The sequence below is a fragment of the Phalaenopsis equestris genome, unplaced genomic scaffold (genome assembly GCF_001263595.1).
Source record: "Phalaenopsis equestris unplaced genomic scaffold, ASM126359v1 Scaffold001142, whole genome shotgun sequence".
Lineage (NCBI taxonomy): Eukaryota > Viridiplantae > Streptophyta > Magnoliopsida > Asparagales > Orchidaceae > Phalaenopsis > Phalaenopsis equestris.
The window spans coordinates 32,669-50,102 of record NW_018165581.1 but is presented as its reverse complement, the minus strand read 5'-3'; the positions used below and the strand labels follow the sequence as shown (position 1 = coordinate 50,102).

At 36.2% G+C, this 17,434-nt stretch overlaps 1 protein-coding gene across 1 annotated transcript in view; it reads left to right on the top strand.

Annotated features, from left to right (window-relative positions):
• The window catches only part of LOC110033332 (apoptosis inhibitor 5-like protein API5), an 84,831-nt gene extending 68,205 nt beyond the window's left edge, over positions 1 to 16,626 (top strand). Inside the window, exons 13-16 of the mRNA XM_020737263.1 lie at positions 12,783 to 12,897; positions 12,967 to 13,032; positions 13,106 to 13,203; positions 16,239 to 16,626. Coding sequence (XP_020592922.1) covers positions 12,783 to 12,897; positions 12,967 to 13,032; positions 13,106 to 13,203; positions 16,239 to 16,431 — 472 coding nt within the window. The 3' untranslated portion in view covers positions 16,432 to 16,626. The remainder of the gene's footprint in view (positions 1 to 12,782; positions 12,898 to 12,966; positions 13,033 to 13,105; positions 13,204 to 16,238) is intronic.
• The last annotated feature ends 808 nt before the right edge of the window (positions 16,627 to 17,434 follow it).

The window sequence follows — 17,434 nt, the reverse complement described above, 5'->3', positions numbered from 1 at the left end:
CTACACGAGTGCTTGCGATCCCCCTTTGCCTGAATCCTTTGTTTTATCAAAGCTTTGGACAGAGCACTCGTTCTTCTTTTCTTTTCTTTGAGATTTTTCTGAAATTTTGAGGATTTTTAGTTGAGTCTTTTCTCGTTGATTTTTTTAAGTTTTTGTTCATGTGTCATTGTTACACTCTTCTTCGGGTTTCCTGGATGACGTTTCTTCCAGACTTCGCTTTTTGCAATGCATTTCAGCTTGCTATATTTAAGAAACAGCGGATCTCACGGGCGTACAAGTTTGTTTTACGTTTACAGCACTTCATTTTCCTGTTTATACCTGTTATTGTTCTGTACAGCATGTTATGCTATTCCTGTTTCTACCTGCTACTGTTCTGTACGGCATGTTATATTTAATTCCTATTTTAACCTGCTATTGTTCTGTAAAACATATTATACTGTTCCTTTTACTGTACTTGCTACCGCTCTATATACCATGTTATACTGTTCCTTCTATTATACCTGTTACTGTCATGAATGACATGTATACTATTTCTTTTATTGTGCTTTCTGCTGTTTGTCCTGTACTGCACATTTTATATTGTATAGCCTTAAGTATGTTTTCTTTTCATATAGGATGTTTAGAGGACTATTACCATATGGTCGTTTAATTTGACATCATAACTGGACACTTTAGAAAACTTAAACTCGTCACGACAAGGAGTTTGGAACTAGTGCGGTAGGCAACACGACCATCTTCAATAGCAGAACATGTCTTCCCCACCTAAACCATTCCTTTCCTAGAAATTAAAATAATAATCCGCAGGATTTCGAGGTTGTTCGCCTAGCGCATAAATCCTCAACCTTTTCGTTAAGTATTCGTATGACTCCGATGTATGATCTAAACCCTAACTCGTTTTAGGATTCTGAGGTTGTCGTTCGTTGTGACCTAAATCCTCACATCTTTCAGGCTATTTGTGTGATCGTTTTACACGAATGTAAGCCTTAATTAAATAAAATTGGCAGGATAAAACACTTGAATATTTTTCCTCGAAACTGAAACCAAACCATAGGGTAGACTGAGAAGCTACCGAGGATCTCCTCTGGATCTGTGACATCTCCTAGTTCTTCTTCCTTCAGACTCTGTAATAAATGTTCCAAATTTGAACCATTCCCTTTTGCACACCTCTTTGTCTGATTTTGTTAAAAAGTCCTATCATTTTGAAGTCCTTGAAGATAATTTCTTCCTGATTTTTATCGAGAGTATTTTCAAGTGATTTCGGTCATTTAAGATGTAATTACCTATAGGGACTTGCCCTTATAGAAAGCTTTTACCGACCCAGCTTAAAATAAACCTTAATTTTTCATATTAAATAGGAGAATTTGTCGGCAAATAAAATGGTTTCGCAGACCAAACGGACGACATATACATCTTAGTTTATTTGATTGAGCCTCATCCTCAAGCCTTGTGTTTATCCCTCGGAATAAATACAGAGTTTGAGGTAAAGCGCTCTTTCATTTAAACTATGAAAAATATGGGGTCAGTTTGATTTTCATATTTGATTTTAAACTTAAATCTATATATAAATTAAAAACGTTCTTCCGAAGCGGACGACGAGATTTTGATTCCGGTGACCGACAGCTTCTTACGGACAACCTCACCACACTTTTCCCCGCCGACAACTTCTGGCGACTCCGCTGGGGACTAACTTCTCTCTCCATTTAAATCAGGAAATATTATCTTTGTATATCGGTAATGTCTTCATGTCCCTCTTGGACCAAATTACCCTTCTTCCGTTGGTATGCTTCAACCATTTCTTTCTTGGTGAAGTACGATCAACTCTTTTCGTACTTCAGTACCATATGTTCAATCACTTTGAACAGAGAGGTTCAGGAAGCCATTAAGGACTTTTGATCTTTTATGTGGGGTCGGACCCCCAATAGGTGTGTTGGTGGACTAGTTCCGTTTGGGTGGGCGTGGACTAGTTCCGTTTGGGCGTTATGCGTTGTGAAGTTGGTCCCGCACTGGGTCCTAAACTTTGCATTTCTTCGTCTCTTTGGGGTTTGGTTTGCTTTTCTGTGAACCAAGCCAAATTGTTGTGCCCCTTCGCACTTATTTAATTTGCTAATTGCAACTCTTCGATGCTTTAATCACAAGTGAATGGCAAATTTGCAAGATAAAATAATTAAGGATATGCCCAGTTCTTAAGGCTAGTGCGTTAACTTGAGTACTTCTGACGAAACTGCAAGGCACAGAACGTCGTTGGTTTTTGGAAATTCTTCAAATGTCAAGGACAATGTCTTCGCCAAAGTTGATCTTTTCTTTCGCCTCCGAAACGGAATTCGTTGTCAACAGGGATGAACTGCCTGACCTGACAGTTATTAAATTTGGATAAGAGTTTGATGATATTGGAATCAAGTTCGGGAAGGTGGCCGTCACAATAATGAAATTCGAGACAGATTAGTTCGTGGAACCTATTATAGAGTTCAGCTTGAAGTCTGCCAAAGAATTCTCCCCTTCAAAAGTGTTGGTCGAAAAGAACCCTATTGGTATTGGAAAGTCTGTCGTTAGGAGTGTTGGGACTTCTCCGAGAATTGTTTCTGCTCCTACTACCGATTCACCGTCACCGCGCCAACTGTTTTGCTAAATAAGGGAAAAGAGATTCTACATGAGGAAGAGTCAGTCGACATTTATACCCCACCATTTTTTTGGATTCGAGATTGAGTCCAATTCAAAGTCCGTGCAACTAACAAATGCACATGAAAGGAGGCCTCATTCTACAGATAAAGAGTCGTCTTTAACAAAAGAATCAACAACTAAGCAAGGTATATTTATTTAAGAAGAAGTCAGTGGTGAATATATTTCATGACTTGCTAAAGAAGCAAAGACTCAGACTATCAGAATAAAGAAGGGCCGAAGAGGTCGACCGGGAGGACCATCCCCAATACTACACATATCACCGATTGCTCGACCAAACCATAGAAGACTGCTTTAGTTTCAAGGATTGGCTTGAGGAGAATTTCGAAAGTGGAAATGTAACAATCCCAGAAGAATATTTGAAAAGAACCTGAAATAGATTCTATCAATATAATTTCGATAAAGTTGTTTGTTTCAACTGATCTCTACGCAACTGACAACAGATGAAATGCCTCTTGGCCACTATTGTACTACTTTGGTTGTTTAAAGGGGATATTAGCAGGATCAGTGTTAGTCCGTCCCAGCCCTTCCCGCCGCAATGAATGAAATGAAAGAAAGAGTTTGTTGTCGACCAGAATTATTCGATATTTGGAAAGCTCATCACATCAAAAGAGAATGGATATTTTGATACGAATATGACTTCAAAGGAGAGTGGAATTAATGCCATAATAACTGAGTCATTCACTTTAAAGAATTTGAATTGGGTCCTAAGTTGATTTCAAAATAAGATAGTGTGATTGAAATACGAGTAATTGACTCGGGGATATCACGAGCCTTCTAATTTCCTGCCATGTGCTGGGTCCTGACTTTCGAACGAATTATAATATCCCAAAATTTGTCTTAAGAAATATTCGAGGATTATTAGTCAGGGGAGTTTGGACATTCAAAATATTTAAGAGAAATACGTTCCACCAGATATAGTAATTTTCAGAAAATAAACGGAGCAAAGAAAAAAATTGTGAGACCCCTGAGAAGAAACTTGAGGTGAGCATAAAATAAAAAATTGGTGTCTGAATTCGGACATTCAAAATCTTTAAATCATGCTCCACCAAATATAATAATTCTCAACAAAACATGGAGAAAAGAAAAAAAAAAGGAAGAAGAAAAGAAAAAAGGATTGTGTGAAACGTTTGATCCTAGAAATCAAAGCAAAAAGAAAAGTCTCCCTGAGAAGAAGTTTGAGGTGGACGTACGTATAATCAAAAAAATCAAAAATTTGTGTCTGAGTTTCCCCTAATTAATGAGACTTAAAATGCTCTCTTAAGAAATTTCTCTTGATATTATATTCAAGAAAAAGTTCGATGATCTCGAGTCTTTTGGTCAGTTATTAATTGACTCTGAAATATCTTTGTACAAAGAAAAATGTTTTGATCACACGAAAAAAAATTCCGAAACCTGCTTAGGCTTAGAAAGAAAGAACTAAAGAATCGACGATGATATTAGGCGTTAATGGAAATTTAACCCTAAAGTCATATTCTTTAGTGCCCAACAAATACAACTTCAACGTCAATTCGAAGAACGTCAGAAAGATTTCTTAAAGACGACAACTACTACAAACGAAACTACAAAGTTGCGACCACTTCAGCTGTGGCGTCCTTAGAAATAACACATCTTTATAGGTACTTGAAAGAATATAATTTCGATAGCACCTTAAAGATTGAGTTGTTTTCTAACATTTGTCCTTAGTCAGTGGACGATATTTCTAGAAGTACCGTGCCTCGTGATGTTTCAGAGACAAATACTCGTTCTTAAAAACTCAAACGCCGTTCTTGTCTGAAACTAGGTCTAAATCCTACAACAAATGCCACAAAATTAACATTGAAACAAAATTTTGCACCTCATAAAATCTCACACATCTTCCTCATCAATATCAATCTTCAAACGACACATATCTATGAGTTCAACACCACAACTCTTTGTAAATTTTAATTCTCATTTTTGAATCAGTACCTAAATTCTGATTCTCACCTTTCGAGGTCGATACCTAAATTTCGGCTCTCATTCTGGAATTGATACCTAAATTTCAATTCTCCTTTTGAATCAGTATCTAAATTTTGATTCCTATCATTCGAGGTCGATACCTAAATTTCGACTCTCCTCCTGAGATTGATACCTAAATTTTAATTCTCATTTTCGGATCAGTACCTAAATTCTGATTCCAACCTTTCGATGTCGATACCTAAATTTCGACTCTCTTTCTGAGATTGATATCTAAATTTCAATTTTTATTTTCGGATCAGTACCTAAATTTTGATTTCCACCTTTCGAGGTCGATACATAAATTTCGACTCTTTTCTTGAATTGACATCTAAATTTTAATTCTCCTTTCGAATCAGTATCTAAATTCTGATTCCCCATCTCTCGAGATCGGTACTTAAATTCCGACTGTCCTTTTCAAGATCAATATCTAAACTTCGATTCCCACCTTGGGGTCAGCACCTAAAAGCTAATTCCCATCCTCGACAAATATTGAAAATTTGGTGACTCCAAATTCACTCTATAATCCACAGCGAGAGTTCCTGATCACCGATTTTAAAATCGAATGATCACTGGCTAATTCCCCAGCGGAAATAATTAGCACTCGATTCTACCCTTCTTTCTAGGCTTGTTGGCTTGGAAATCTATATTGGTCCTGTTGATCTTGTCGGTCAATGCCAGTACGCGCGGTGTGCTCGCCCAGCACACCACATCTATTGAGGGTCCGTTTGTTGACCTCGCTTTCGGTCGAGGTGTAATTTTCCCCTCCTTAGTAGCATAGGATCTAGCTGTAGGACCTTTGACCTTGCTGTCGACTACTCCTAGAAAACTAGTGAAGGAGCCCTCCCCGTTAGCAATTCTGGACTTTTCTTCACTCGACTTGATGTTCCATGCAGTAGTCTTGACCGCTATTGCTTAGCAAGTAAGGCTACTCCGAAGGAACTCAAGGAGCATTCCTATAAGACTGACGACCTTAGGATTGACTCTACTTGTTGATTTAGTGCCGCTGCGCTCTTCGCAGTCCTGTTTAATCGAATTCGGGCCGAAATTTTCATAGGATTCGGACCGCGACGCCTTTTTAGCCCGATCAACGATGAGGTTGCCCGAACGACTCCGAATGACAAAACGGACGGCGTCGATGCGTCCGGAACGTCGTTTTAAGTGTTAATTATAATAATAAATAATAATATTATTATTAATAACTTATTTTAAAAACCCTTAACCTAAATCCATCTCCCTCCCGCCTTATTCCTTCGAACCCGTGGCCTGCCTTAGCCCTAGGATGGCTCGTTCGGTCGCCCGACCCGCTCCTTCGTGTTGCTGGGGGGGTTTCGTTCCCGCGTTCGCATCTCGTACGCGAGACAAATCTCACAGACGCCCATCTCTCGTATCTTATCTTCTGCGATACCGGTTCGATCTTCTCTGTCGCGGATCATATTCTCTGCGACGATCTAATCCTCCGCATCTCTCGATCCCTCTGCCGTATCTTCGTAATCATTCGTCTACTCTGCCCTTAACGTATATGAGAGCTCCTCTGTGAAGCTTCTAAGAGGCCGAAAATCTTTCTAAGGGAGAAAAAACTCTGTTATTTTTCTTTCTCACTCACTTCTTTGATCTTCTGGTGCTTGAATCGGTTTTCTCCTGCTGTTGGGAGAGAAAGTGTAGTTGTGGAGTGCTTTTAAAGTTTCTGTGTTACTTTCTTTTTGCTTCAAAGAGGTACCTTCTTCCCTCTCCCTCTGTGCGTTGTCTGTGTTCGACCCTGTTCTTTACCGAGCCCCTGCGCTTTATTTGTGCTCGTCCCTGTTCTTTGCCGAGTTCTGTTAGCATACTAGAATAGGAAGATTACTATTTGCCTCATTCCTAAACATGTTCTAACTTAATCTTTATACATTTGTTATGTGGGAATGACATTTAAAAGCTTGAGGGTGTGTACTTCCTTCTCCCTCCCTTTCTCTGTGCTTTACTGACTCTCGGTTTTAACCTTGCGGAGCCTCTGATGATGATTTCAGGGTATGGTTTAGCACTCTAGTTGCCACTATGCTTGTATTTGAAAATGTTTATCAATTAAAGCATGTGAAAGATAAAAAATATGCATCTATGCTAGAAGTAAGATGTGGCATGCTATTAATCCTTTCTTTTACTTTGCTTATCTAAAGTGCTGAAGTCATGGCATATTTTCCTATCTGCCAAGGCATACTTATATTGGAAGTAATTAAGAGGATGGTTTTGTGAAATAATTCCCTTCTCATGAGCATGTTAGTATATGTATTACGAAGCTTTCATCCACTTTCACTCAAAGCATGTGGTAGTTCTATTTTGAGATGTATTAAAAGCATGAGAATATTGCTCTAACTTTTATTATGGCTTAGTGTTGGAGGTATCAATTTCAGCTTGGTTTTCGACTTCGTCCCTTGCTGGGTTTGGGTTTTGGCCTTGCTTGGCTCGGTTTGGTCTTTATCTAGTCTGGAATTTGGTAAACAAAAACTTGGTTTGGCTTTGATTTTGTGTTGAATCTCGGTTCTTGCCTATTGGGGGTTCTTCCTTTTCTTGCTTCGGTGGCGCGGTTCCTTATTTTGGGAAGATTTGGGTGTTGGGTTTATTGAAGCTTGGCTAAGCTTGGCTTTTGCTTTGGTGCTTGGCTTTTGCTTTGGTTAAAAGTATTATATTAACACATTTAAGCTTCTCATTGGAACTTTAAGGAGCTGGTTTTGGCTTTATTGCGAGTTCTGATTGTGTTTTATGAGGACCTGGCTTTAGCTTCTCTTGTTTGGGCTTAAACTGCTTGGATGATCGTGAGGAGAGTAAGTGTGTCATTCCAAAGAGATTGAGGGTATTTTACACTCTCTTGCATATGTCAGAGTTCCTGTGGAGTGGATTCGAGTTGCTTTAGTCATGGATTCGAGTTGGTTGAAGTGGAGGAATGCTTCGGGCCTTTTGTGTGATAGAAAAGTACTGCTTAGATTGAAAGGAAAATTTTATAAGACAGGGGTGAGACCTGCAATGCTCTATGGCGCTGAATGTTGGCCTTTAAAAGAGAAGCATAATAATAAGTTAAGTGTTGACGAGATGAGAATGATTAGGTGGATGAGTGGCTTTGCACTTAGAGAAAAAATACAAAATGAATATATCCGTGATAGGGTTGGTGTAGCTCCTGTGACAGACAAAATTAGAGAAAATCGACTTAGATGGTTTGGTCACATTAAACGTCGACCATTTGATGATTCGACTAGGAATGTATATGTTTTTTTTTTCGACTTGTGTTAAGAAAGGCAGAGGTAGACCTAGGAAAACCTGATCTTAATTTACTAATATGATCTTAATTGTATAAAATGGATAGGACACTGAATAAAATATGATATAAATGATCAAAATATGATCTTAATTTACTAGAACTAAATGAAAATATGACACTGAATAGGACGCAATGGAGAAAAAGGATTCATGTAGCCGACCCCACGTAGATAAGGATTCATGTAGCCGACCCCACGTAGTTGGATTAAGGCTTTGTTGTTGTTGTTGTTATGAATATTGTAATTTAAAAATTTTTTTCGAGTGCATTGGATTTTCTTTTGATTGGAACTTCGCTAAAAATGGAAACGGTGACTTTGCTAAGCATATTCTTCATCTATTTGGATTCCTAGCTCTCCTAGGAGCAGTAGTCTCACGGCTTTTAAATTTGGCTTTAAGCCAAGATCACTTTTATTCACAAACTCAAGTTAGTCTTTCTTTTTTATTTTATTAGCCCAACACTTATCCTTGAGATTAAAATTTTTCCAAAGCTTGTCTCAATATCGCCAGGACTTGCTTTGTCACGGTTTCTAGGCCGGAATCGTGCTCAACACTTTCCCCCATCTCTTCAATGCTTTGAACTCATGAAAGTGGGGTGAGTATCCCATGTGTTTTTTAAGAAGTTGATTCTTAATATATTATTGTGAATAGTGGGCTCCTTTGAGTCAATCGACGAGTTAGGTTTGGTCTCACCCTCTTTTGCATCGAAAACTTGTTGGACTAAGCTGGTTCCAAAGAAAAAAATCATAACCACTTTTTATTTTATGAAAAAAAGGGTTTGTTCTTTATCTTTGTTTTAATTTTGACATTGATAATACTACAGGTAAGATTATATTAGAGTGTAATGTCAAAACAATATGGAATGAGACTCTTTCCGTCGATTGAAGTTCTTTGAATTGTTTCCGCTTTATGTCCTTGGTTCTTCCTTTTGCTATATGTCATTAAATGTTAAGATTCTGGTTCAACTTTCTTTTTGATGATGTAGGGCTCTTCCTAGGATGAATCAAATTTGTGAAGCGCTAATAAACTTTCTTTAATACCAAATTCTCGACGTAGAACTTTTTCTTAACATTTGGGTTGTAGTACCTTGTCACCCTCTTCTTGGTTTTTTTCATCCTTGTCAATGTCTAGTCCCTTAGCTCCTCTGGTAGTTCAACAACTATTTGAAGCGTCTGCCCATTCTCCTCAAACTTTTTCTTGACATTTGGGTTGTCATAATTCGTCATCCCCACTAGTTCGTTTTAACCCATTCTCCTAGCTCTTCTATTCAAAGTTTGAAGCTTCTACCATTGTTTGAGTTTGAAGTTCATACTCGACTAGCAATAGAGCCTTGATCCCATTGGATAACTCAAGGAGATCTATCCAATTGTTGTTTAGGGGGTGCTCCTTAAGGCCCAAAAGAAATGTAATATTTCAATCCATTTGCTCTTAGTTTGTTGGTCGCCCCCACCTGCTCCTTAGTCTACGGAGGGTAGACTAAGTTGAGGCAAGCTTTTTCAGCTTGGCAAAACTCTTTGATTTTTTATGTGATAATGTGATTTGTTATCTGTGATTGCATTTATTGGGAGTTTGTACTAGAAAATGCTACATAGAAGTTTTAATGAACTATACCGTGTGCCTCGCCAAAGCCTCTGTTGCGATCCATTCTATAAATGATTAATCATTTTTATTAAGGTAAATTTCTTTTGACTGTTGGATGGGGTAATCGGCCTAATCAATTACATATGTAAAAGTATGAACAATAAGGGATTTGTATATGGGCTAATTCGTGCAAGGGTTATTGTGGTAAAATTTTGGCATTAAAAAAATTTATTGGTGAAAGCTTTTACATCTTTCCAAAGGGTCTGCTAGAAGTAACTTTATTTGAGGATTTTGTTCGTAGGCTATACCAATTGAATAACCCCCTCACTTTTCTTAATGAATTTCTTTTAGAATCCTCTCGACCTCACATTTAGCAAGTTGACCAAACCCTTGAAGAGCTTCCCAGTTGCTCTAATTTTGAATCTTCATTAGCTTAAGATAAAGGATGGAATACCAATTGTTCTTAGCTACTCAATGAACGAGTTTACCTTATTGCAAGTGGCTTCTTAACCTCCAAAATTTATGTTTCTTCATTGCTAAAATTGGAAACTCCAATGTTTGTTCATCATCATGGTTCCCGCTCTTGAAAAGTAGGTCAATGAGCTGATTTAATTCCTTTAGACTTCGTTTGATCTTGATATACTTAAATTAGCCAATTTCTATTTTTACCTTGGAAAGGCGCTTTTGTAGATGGTTTGGTCACATTAAACGTTAGCCATCTGATGAGCCGATTAGGAGAGTAGATGTTATAGATTTGACATATGTTAAGAAAGACAGAGGTAAACCTAGGAAGACTTAGGATTATTGTATAAAAAATGATATTAATTTATTAGAATTAAATGAAAATATGACACTCAATATTACACAATGGAGAAAAAAGATTCATGTAGCCGACCCCACTTAGTGGGATTAAGGCTTTGTTGTTGTTGTTTTTGTTGTAAAGGCGTCTTTGTAGAACTTATTTTCAAGTTTCAAATGGCCCATTAACTTTTTTTATAATGAGTTGTGAGTCTGGGAATATAGCAGGGCCTAGCTTCAACTCCATTCATGAAGTGTAACTTTGATCCTTATTTTTCTGATGCCCACTCGATGGATAAGGCCAATGTTGAACTTTTATTGCTTGATACCTCTTGCCCAACATCAAGGAGAGTGGAGTCAACAATGAAATCGGGAAGTGCATGTGCTTGATTGGTTATCCTTGTCATATTGGTTACTCAAATCTATTTCAGTTCAACTATATACTTCAAGAATCTTCTAGACTGATTTGGTATGACAAGTACACTCTTCAGTAGGTGATCTGTGATGATTTTGATCTGGGGTGCTTGAAAATTCGTTCCAAACCATTGAGTTGTGATAATTTCCCCTTATAGTTTTTTACATGATCAAATATCTTAGTTCGAGTTTTTGTAGGATTTTATTCATGTAATAGACTAGCCATTGCTTATTTTTCTCGAGTAGTTGCATATATCATGGCATGTTCTCCCATTCCGAGGTATAGGACTTTGCAATAATGGAAGGGGGGTATAGGAGCGACTATAAATATTGGAAGGCTTCTTGTTCCTTGTAAAATATTTGTGCTCCTCAAATTTTTAAAGAAGGGCAAGCATTTGTCACTTAACTTCGAGGTAACTCAACCTATGACTCTCCTAGTCAACTACCATAGTTGGTAAGTTTTTGGAGGGCATATCCAAGATTTCCTTCATTTTGTCAAGATTAACCCTAATGCCCTCAAGGGGGAGCAAGTTCACCAATAATTTTTTTTTTTTTTGTAACTTTTTAGTACACTTGTGAGGTTGCGACGTATGTTTTACCTCTTTAACATGGCAAATGCCTCTTTTAATTCAAATATGTTGTGTTGCTTGGGGATCCTCCTTTTTACCAATACGCCTTTGAAATGCACTTTCAATTTCCTTTTTGATTTTGAACTCTTGGTCCATCATTTACTGCTGTCATTTTGAAGCCAAATGGTATCACAATGTAGCAACAAACGTTTTCCTATAAAGAATTATGTTTCTTATAATCAGCTAGATACATTCTGATCTATTGGAAGATCCACAAAATATTAAGTTTATTAGAGGGAAATCGACTATTGAGTCAACCAAAATTTCTATTCAAGGGAGTGTGTAACTGTTGTTTTAGCAAGTTGACATTCATGATGTTCACAGACTTTCTTTACTTGCCACTTGAATTTTACACGATGACTATGTTTGAAATTCAATCAAGGTACTGCACTTCTTTAATGAGGTCGTTCTTGAGAAGCTTTTAGACTACTAACTTTTTGGGCCCAACTAGGAATTTCACATCCAACGTTTGGCAAGTGACATCTGGATCAACCCTTGTATTTCTTTGACTATCCAGGCAAACACTTCAAGGTCATCTTGGAGAGCTTGGACCAGTCGATCTTTGTGCTTGGGGTTGAAGGAAGTGCTAACTCAAAGATTCCGCCTTTGGACTCCATCGGCTGGTAGAGCAAAGAAATTGTCATTTGATGATGAGTAGGTTGTGGTCTCTTTTCGCGGTCTTTGCAAGTGGGGATTGTAGTTTATTTGTTTATGGAGTTTGATAAACAACAAATCTTGTTGATCTCTCGGGTCGCGACACCTCTTATGGTAGTATGGATAATCTCACTAACTTTGACCCATTCTATTTATTCTTAGCACTCTTGGGCAGCTCCTACCACGATTAAGGACCCTGAGACATTTTGTTTGATGGAGGCATTTTCCAGGTGATTGGAGGAAGGGGGTTCTACGGCATTGCTATATTCTTCAGCATTTATGGTAACTATTAATGAGTTTGAGTTGTTATGCAAACATTTTTGGTACGACAAGCCGAGAGTGTACCTGAATGATTTTTCATGTAGAGCTTAGGTACGAGCAGCTTGGGTGATTGTTGGCGTATGGTTTAGGTTTCAAACATTTTTACTCTAGAACTTCACAATGGAGTTCTTGAGCAGCTCACCGGCCTTTATCCTTATTTTCAGGAGAGTTTAGGAGCTTCTCAATGATCTTTTGGTGCTGACAAACTGGGTGACAAACACATTCTTAAACTTGGTAAAGGAAATGATTGCCTCTAGTGGCGGAGTAAGAATCATCTGTCAAAAAATTATGCATGTTAAGAAACAATAACATTTTTTTTTCTTTTAGTGTTTCACTATTCTTTTAATTTATGCATCATTTTCACTTTAAATTTCTATTTGGTGAACGATAGATGTTTAGATTGTGTTTGATTTTTTGCCTGTCTTATCATGTTTTTGTTTTTAGATTGAACTCTATTGAGGAAATTGTGAGAGTTGCCATAAAGAAATTAACCCAGGGCATGGCAGATCATAACAAGGCAATCTCTGCAGCTAAGACAGAAGATGAAAAAGCCAATATTGTAAGTTACTGAAATCCAGCATTCAAACAGTTATAATTATGAGCTGACTCACTCGTCAATGACTTGCAGAAAGCTGAGCAGCAGAAAGCCACCATTGCGCTCCGAGTATGCAACAATATACTAATTATGACACAGGTAGAGAGAAGATTAGTCTTTTTATTGAATTTCTTTATATTTGGAACTAATTTTACCTATTCTTCTTCTGCAGCCATTGCATGCGAAATCTCCTTCATTTATTGGTGATAACAACAAGATAAGCCCCTCATGGAAGGAACAGAAAAAAGGGACGCCAGCAGCAATTGCCGGGTAAGTTTATTTTTTGATTATGTACTACCACCCCTCCCGCTTCTATGGCATGTTTGGTTGCTTGTAGATACAAAGGTCATTTTGAAATGTTGATTTTTTTGTAATTCCATTATATTGTCAAATATAATTAGATATCAATATGTGATTTTAATATCCAAAACCCATGAAGTATAATGATCTTGTTTACAAATAGGAAATAAATGGAAGTGAAATTAATATATTCTAAAGCGTCTTCTATATACAAAGCCAAATTTATCCTAATTCCTAATGCTCATCATTGGCCGTTTACATTATTTTGGTTTGGTTTTGTGAATCCCTTTTTTTTCATTTGTTTTTGCAGAATAGTGTCTAAGGTGTTAAATTTATTTTCCTTCTGTCATTTCGAACAACTTCTATTCCTGTAATCTTTATTTGCCCCATCTTTTATTTAATTCTTTAACATTAATTTAATTTAATGAGCGTATTTTCTATTTTTCATTGTAAATTTTCTAACGCCCGAAATCTATTTTTAAATACCATATATTTAATAGTTATTACTCCTATAGTTCGTCTAATTTAATTACGGGTGTAAATTTGTTGAGCTTGGGTGGTCTATGGCGCTTGCTCGTGTTGGTTCATTTGAATTATGATATCTCAAACTTGTTTGGGCATGTCTTGTTCACATTTGGTTTGCTTTAATTTAAGTGAGCTCATTTAGCTCATTCAAAATTTTATTTTAAAGTTATTTTCTATAGAAGAAGCATTCATAAATCAACAGTATAATCTTATTAATTTGTTTTAAAAAACTTATTAAATCTTCTTAAGATAATTAAAATGCCGCAACATATTCATCACTCAAATGACCCCTCATGGTCCACAGATGCCAGCTCAACCATTGAGGAAATGAGCTAGGCAATAATGCTTTGTCTTTCATTATTTACGGCAATATTTATCTAACTTTCAAATAATTTAGGACTAAATAAATAGAGCTTTTTTCAGGACCTATGCAAAATGGAAGAGACAATTTCCAAAAGAAGTTATAGCCAAAGCTCACTTTTTCTCAAATAATCCATTCCTGTTCGAGTAACTTACAAAATAAATGAGTTGAGTACAAGCTCGATAGTGAGCCAAACATAGGTTATTTTTGAACAACTTAGGGGTGTAAATTTGTCATGCATCCGTTTTAACATTGATTATTCCATGTTTTTCTCATAACCCTAAATATAATTATTTTTTAATTTATTATTCCTTATTTTGTCATCCATCTGTTTTAACATTTTTAGTTTGTCTCTCAACTTAGATGCAACACTTTGATTCATTGGACATTATTGATCATATTACAATTTGATAATGTACCTTTGTGTCATTATTTTATCCTATCACAATATATTTTTGACTCTTTTATTATTATTATTTTTTTTTGGTTATTCAATCGGGAGCTTATAAGTTATCTCTTAACCTATATCAATGGTGCATGAATTTGGAGTAAAGGGAATATTTTATCCATTTTTGTCATTTGTAGCAATAAATAAATATATATATACACAATATTTCCCTTCAATTTCAATGAAATCAAGAAAAAAAATACCATAATACCTAGTAGTGCTTCATGACGACTATGCTAAACTTTGAAATTCCTTATCAAAATTCTACCGTTACACTAAAATGCACCTTGATGTTTAAGAGTTCGACTTCATTCTTCTTAAGTGTTTCGCAATCCCCCCCCCCCCCCCTCACGCGGCTAAGCCTCTCCTCGTTTGTTTTCTTACCCCTTAATCATCCACCAGGTAGATAAGATTCTAGTGATGGCGCCTACAGATTCAAGAGGTGGCTCTCACCATGTAGCTCTTTGTCTCATTCAAGGTTCAAGAGGTGGCTCCCATGGTGTAGCACTTTGCTCTGTATGACACTTAGTTCCCTTATTCTGACTAGTGCAATGCTCTGATACCATTTATGACAGCCCGAACCCATCAAGGTATAGTCCGCTTTGGCCAAATGGCCTCATGATTTTGCCCCATTGGTGTAACTTCCCAGGAGGTCACCCATCCTAGTAGTGCTCTATGACGACTACAATTAACTTGGGAGTTTCATATTGGCATCCTTATTTCTTGTTGAAATTCCAACTTCATTTTACTTGAGGGGTTTCATATTGGCATCCTTATTTCTTAAAACCAAATAACCACAATAACCCCCATAATTTTCTAAATTTTAATAAATTTAACATAGGTTTGAATCCTTGAATTTATGCATTTTTTTTATCGTTAACTCTACCTTTTAGACTTAAAAAAATATATGTTTTAGATTGACCTATAATATATTTTATTATATGAAATATTATTCTTCTAAAATAATTTCCACCTTAAGATTTATTTATTAATTTCTCAAAGTAGTATTTCTCAACTTTCTATTAAATTTTCATCTTCGATCATGATACAACTTTTCACTTTTTGCATAAATTGAGCAAAATATCTTATAATTTGCTTTGGTTATTCTTTAATTAACTCTCAAAATAGTCTAAAGGTTATACTTGTGTTGCCAATATGCTTCTAAGGTGTCATATTTCCTTAATTTAGTCTATTGAAAAAATAAATTGACAAAAAAAAAAACCTCATGTAGAATTATGATTCAAAATCGATCCTAATTTAGCCCGTGAGGGATTATTGTGGATCAATCTTTGATAGATAAGAGATTAAATTAGAGAAATCTTTTATTCCTATAGGATAAAATTGGTCACATAAGAATGGTTGGAGAACTTTTGGAATTTAACTCTTTATTCTAAATATCTCTCCATATATAATTCAAAGCCTATTAATAAGTCATAGAAAGTTATTGCTTTTATTTTGTTGACAATTCTCTCAGCAAGGCTTCTAGCATTTTTTATAATAATTATGTAATATTCAATTTTGTTGCTCATTCGTAAAATTTTCCTCTACATTACATTTTTTTGTACTTCCTCGTTCATCACTGCCAAATCTACTCATACATGTATAACGAAAAAAATTTATGATATCCTCTTGGTAGTATGAAGTATGTTTTTGTTGACTATTCCTTTGCAGGGCCAAGAGAACTGGAGGTCCTTCAAATGTTACGGGTTTGAATACTCCAAGTAAAATGGCCCGTGGTGGGGGAGGCATGCAAAACCAACTTGTTAACAGAGCACTGGAAGGTTTATCTCATGGTGGAAGAAGCAGTGGAAGAGGAAGGGGTTTTGGAGGTCGAGGAAGGGGTAGAGGTTATCGTCAATCTTAAAATTACAAAATTTTCTTCAATCAGTTGCATCAACCCCCCTATTGAGTCCTCCAGATTCAGATTTTACTGTGAAAATTATTCGGCTTATCAGCAACTATAATTCCATGCAATTACATTTTAGAGAAATGTTTCATTATGTTCTTAATTTGTAACATGCATCTCTCATATTATTAAATATTAGATGTGAAATTATCACTTTTAATTTTGTTTATTATTGACGTTTAGTTAATTTGAATTTTTGAGAGCTTGGAACATAGGGCTTTTCTAAGCTCCTTGGATGGAAGAGAGGTTAGACAAGCTGAAGTCAAAACTTGTATTGTTGTTTGTTGATGTTCCTTAACTTGAGATGCTGACTTGATGTAGTGTTCTTGAATTTTTGAAATGATTTTTGTCTTTCAGGAACCTGTTATGGCATCAACTGTGCTTTTAATGTTAAATCCTTTCAGCCTGATAACTTGTGATATTTATGTCGAACTTCTAGATACAAGTTAAGAGCTTGTTTCATCACATGTTCATTCATTTGGTCCTCTTTTTAGAAATAAAAAAAAAATATAATCTTATTTAAAAGAAAGAAAATTTATACTCTTAGCCATATTTATTTGGATCTCTATTTAATTTTTAGCCCCTCGATTTCTTACGATTTATTCTTGCCATAGTTGTAGCTTCGCACCACTTGACCCATCCCAGAAATTTGATGTTGGAGCCAAGGGCCTCTAAAGCATTCACTAAACCCACACACACACCAAATATCTTCCCTCTATTCTCATGTGTTATTCTTTCTTTTTAATGAGAATCTTTTTTTTTTTTTGCCTAGAAATAAATATAAGTTTAACATCTTTTTAGGTACAGTAAATATAGAAAATTGCTACCAAATTTAGGTATTAGAACAAAAGGATAGAGAGAGGTCAATCACTAAAAGAAAACAAAATGGAAGAGAGGTTAATTAGAACGATTTAAGAAGTTATTCAGCATGTTCTCATAATTATTTCACAAATAGCAAATT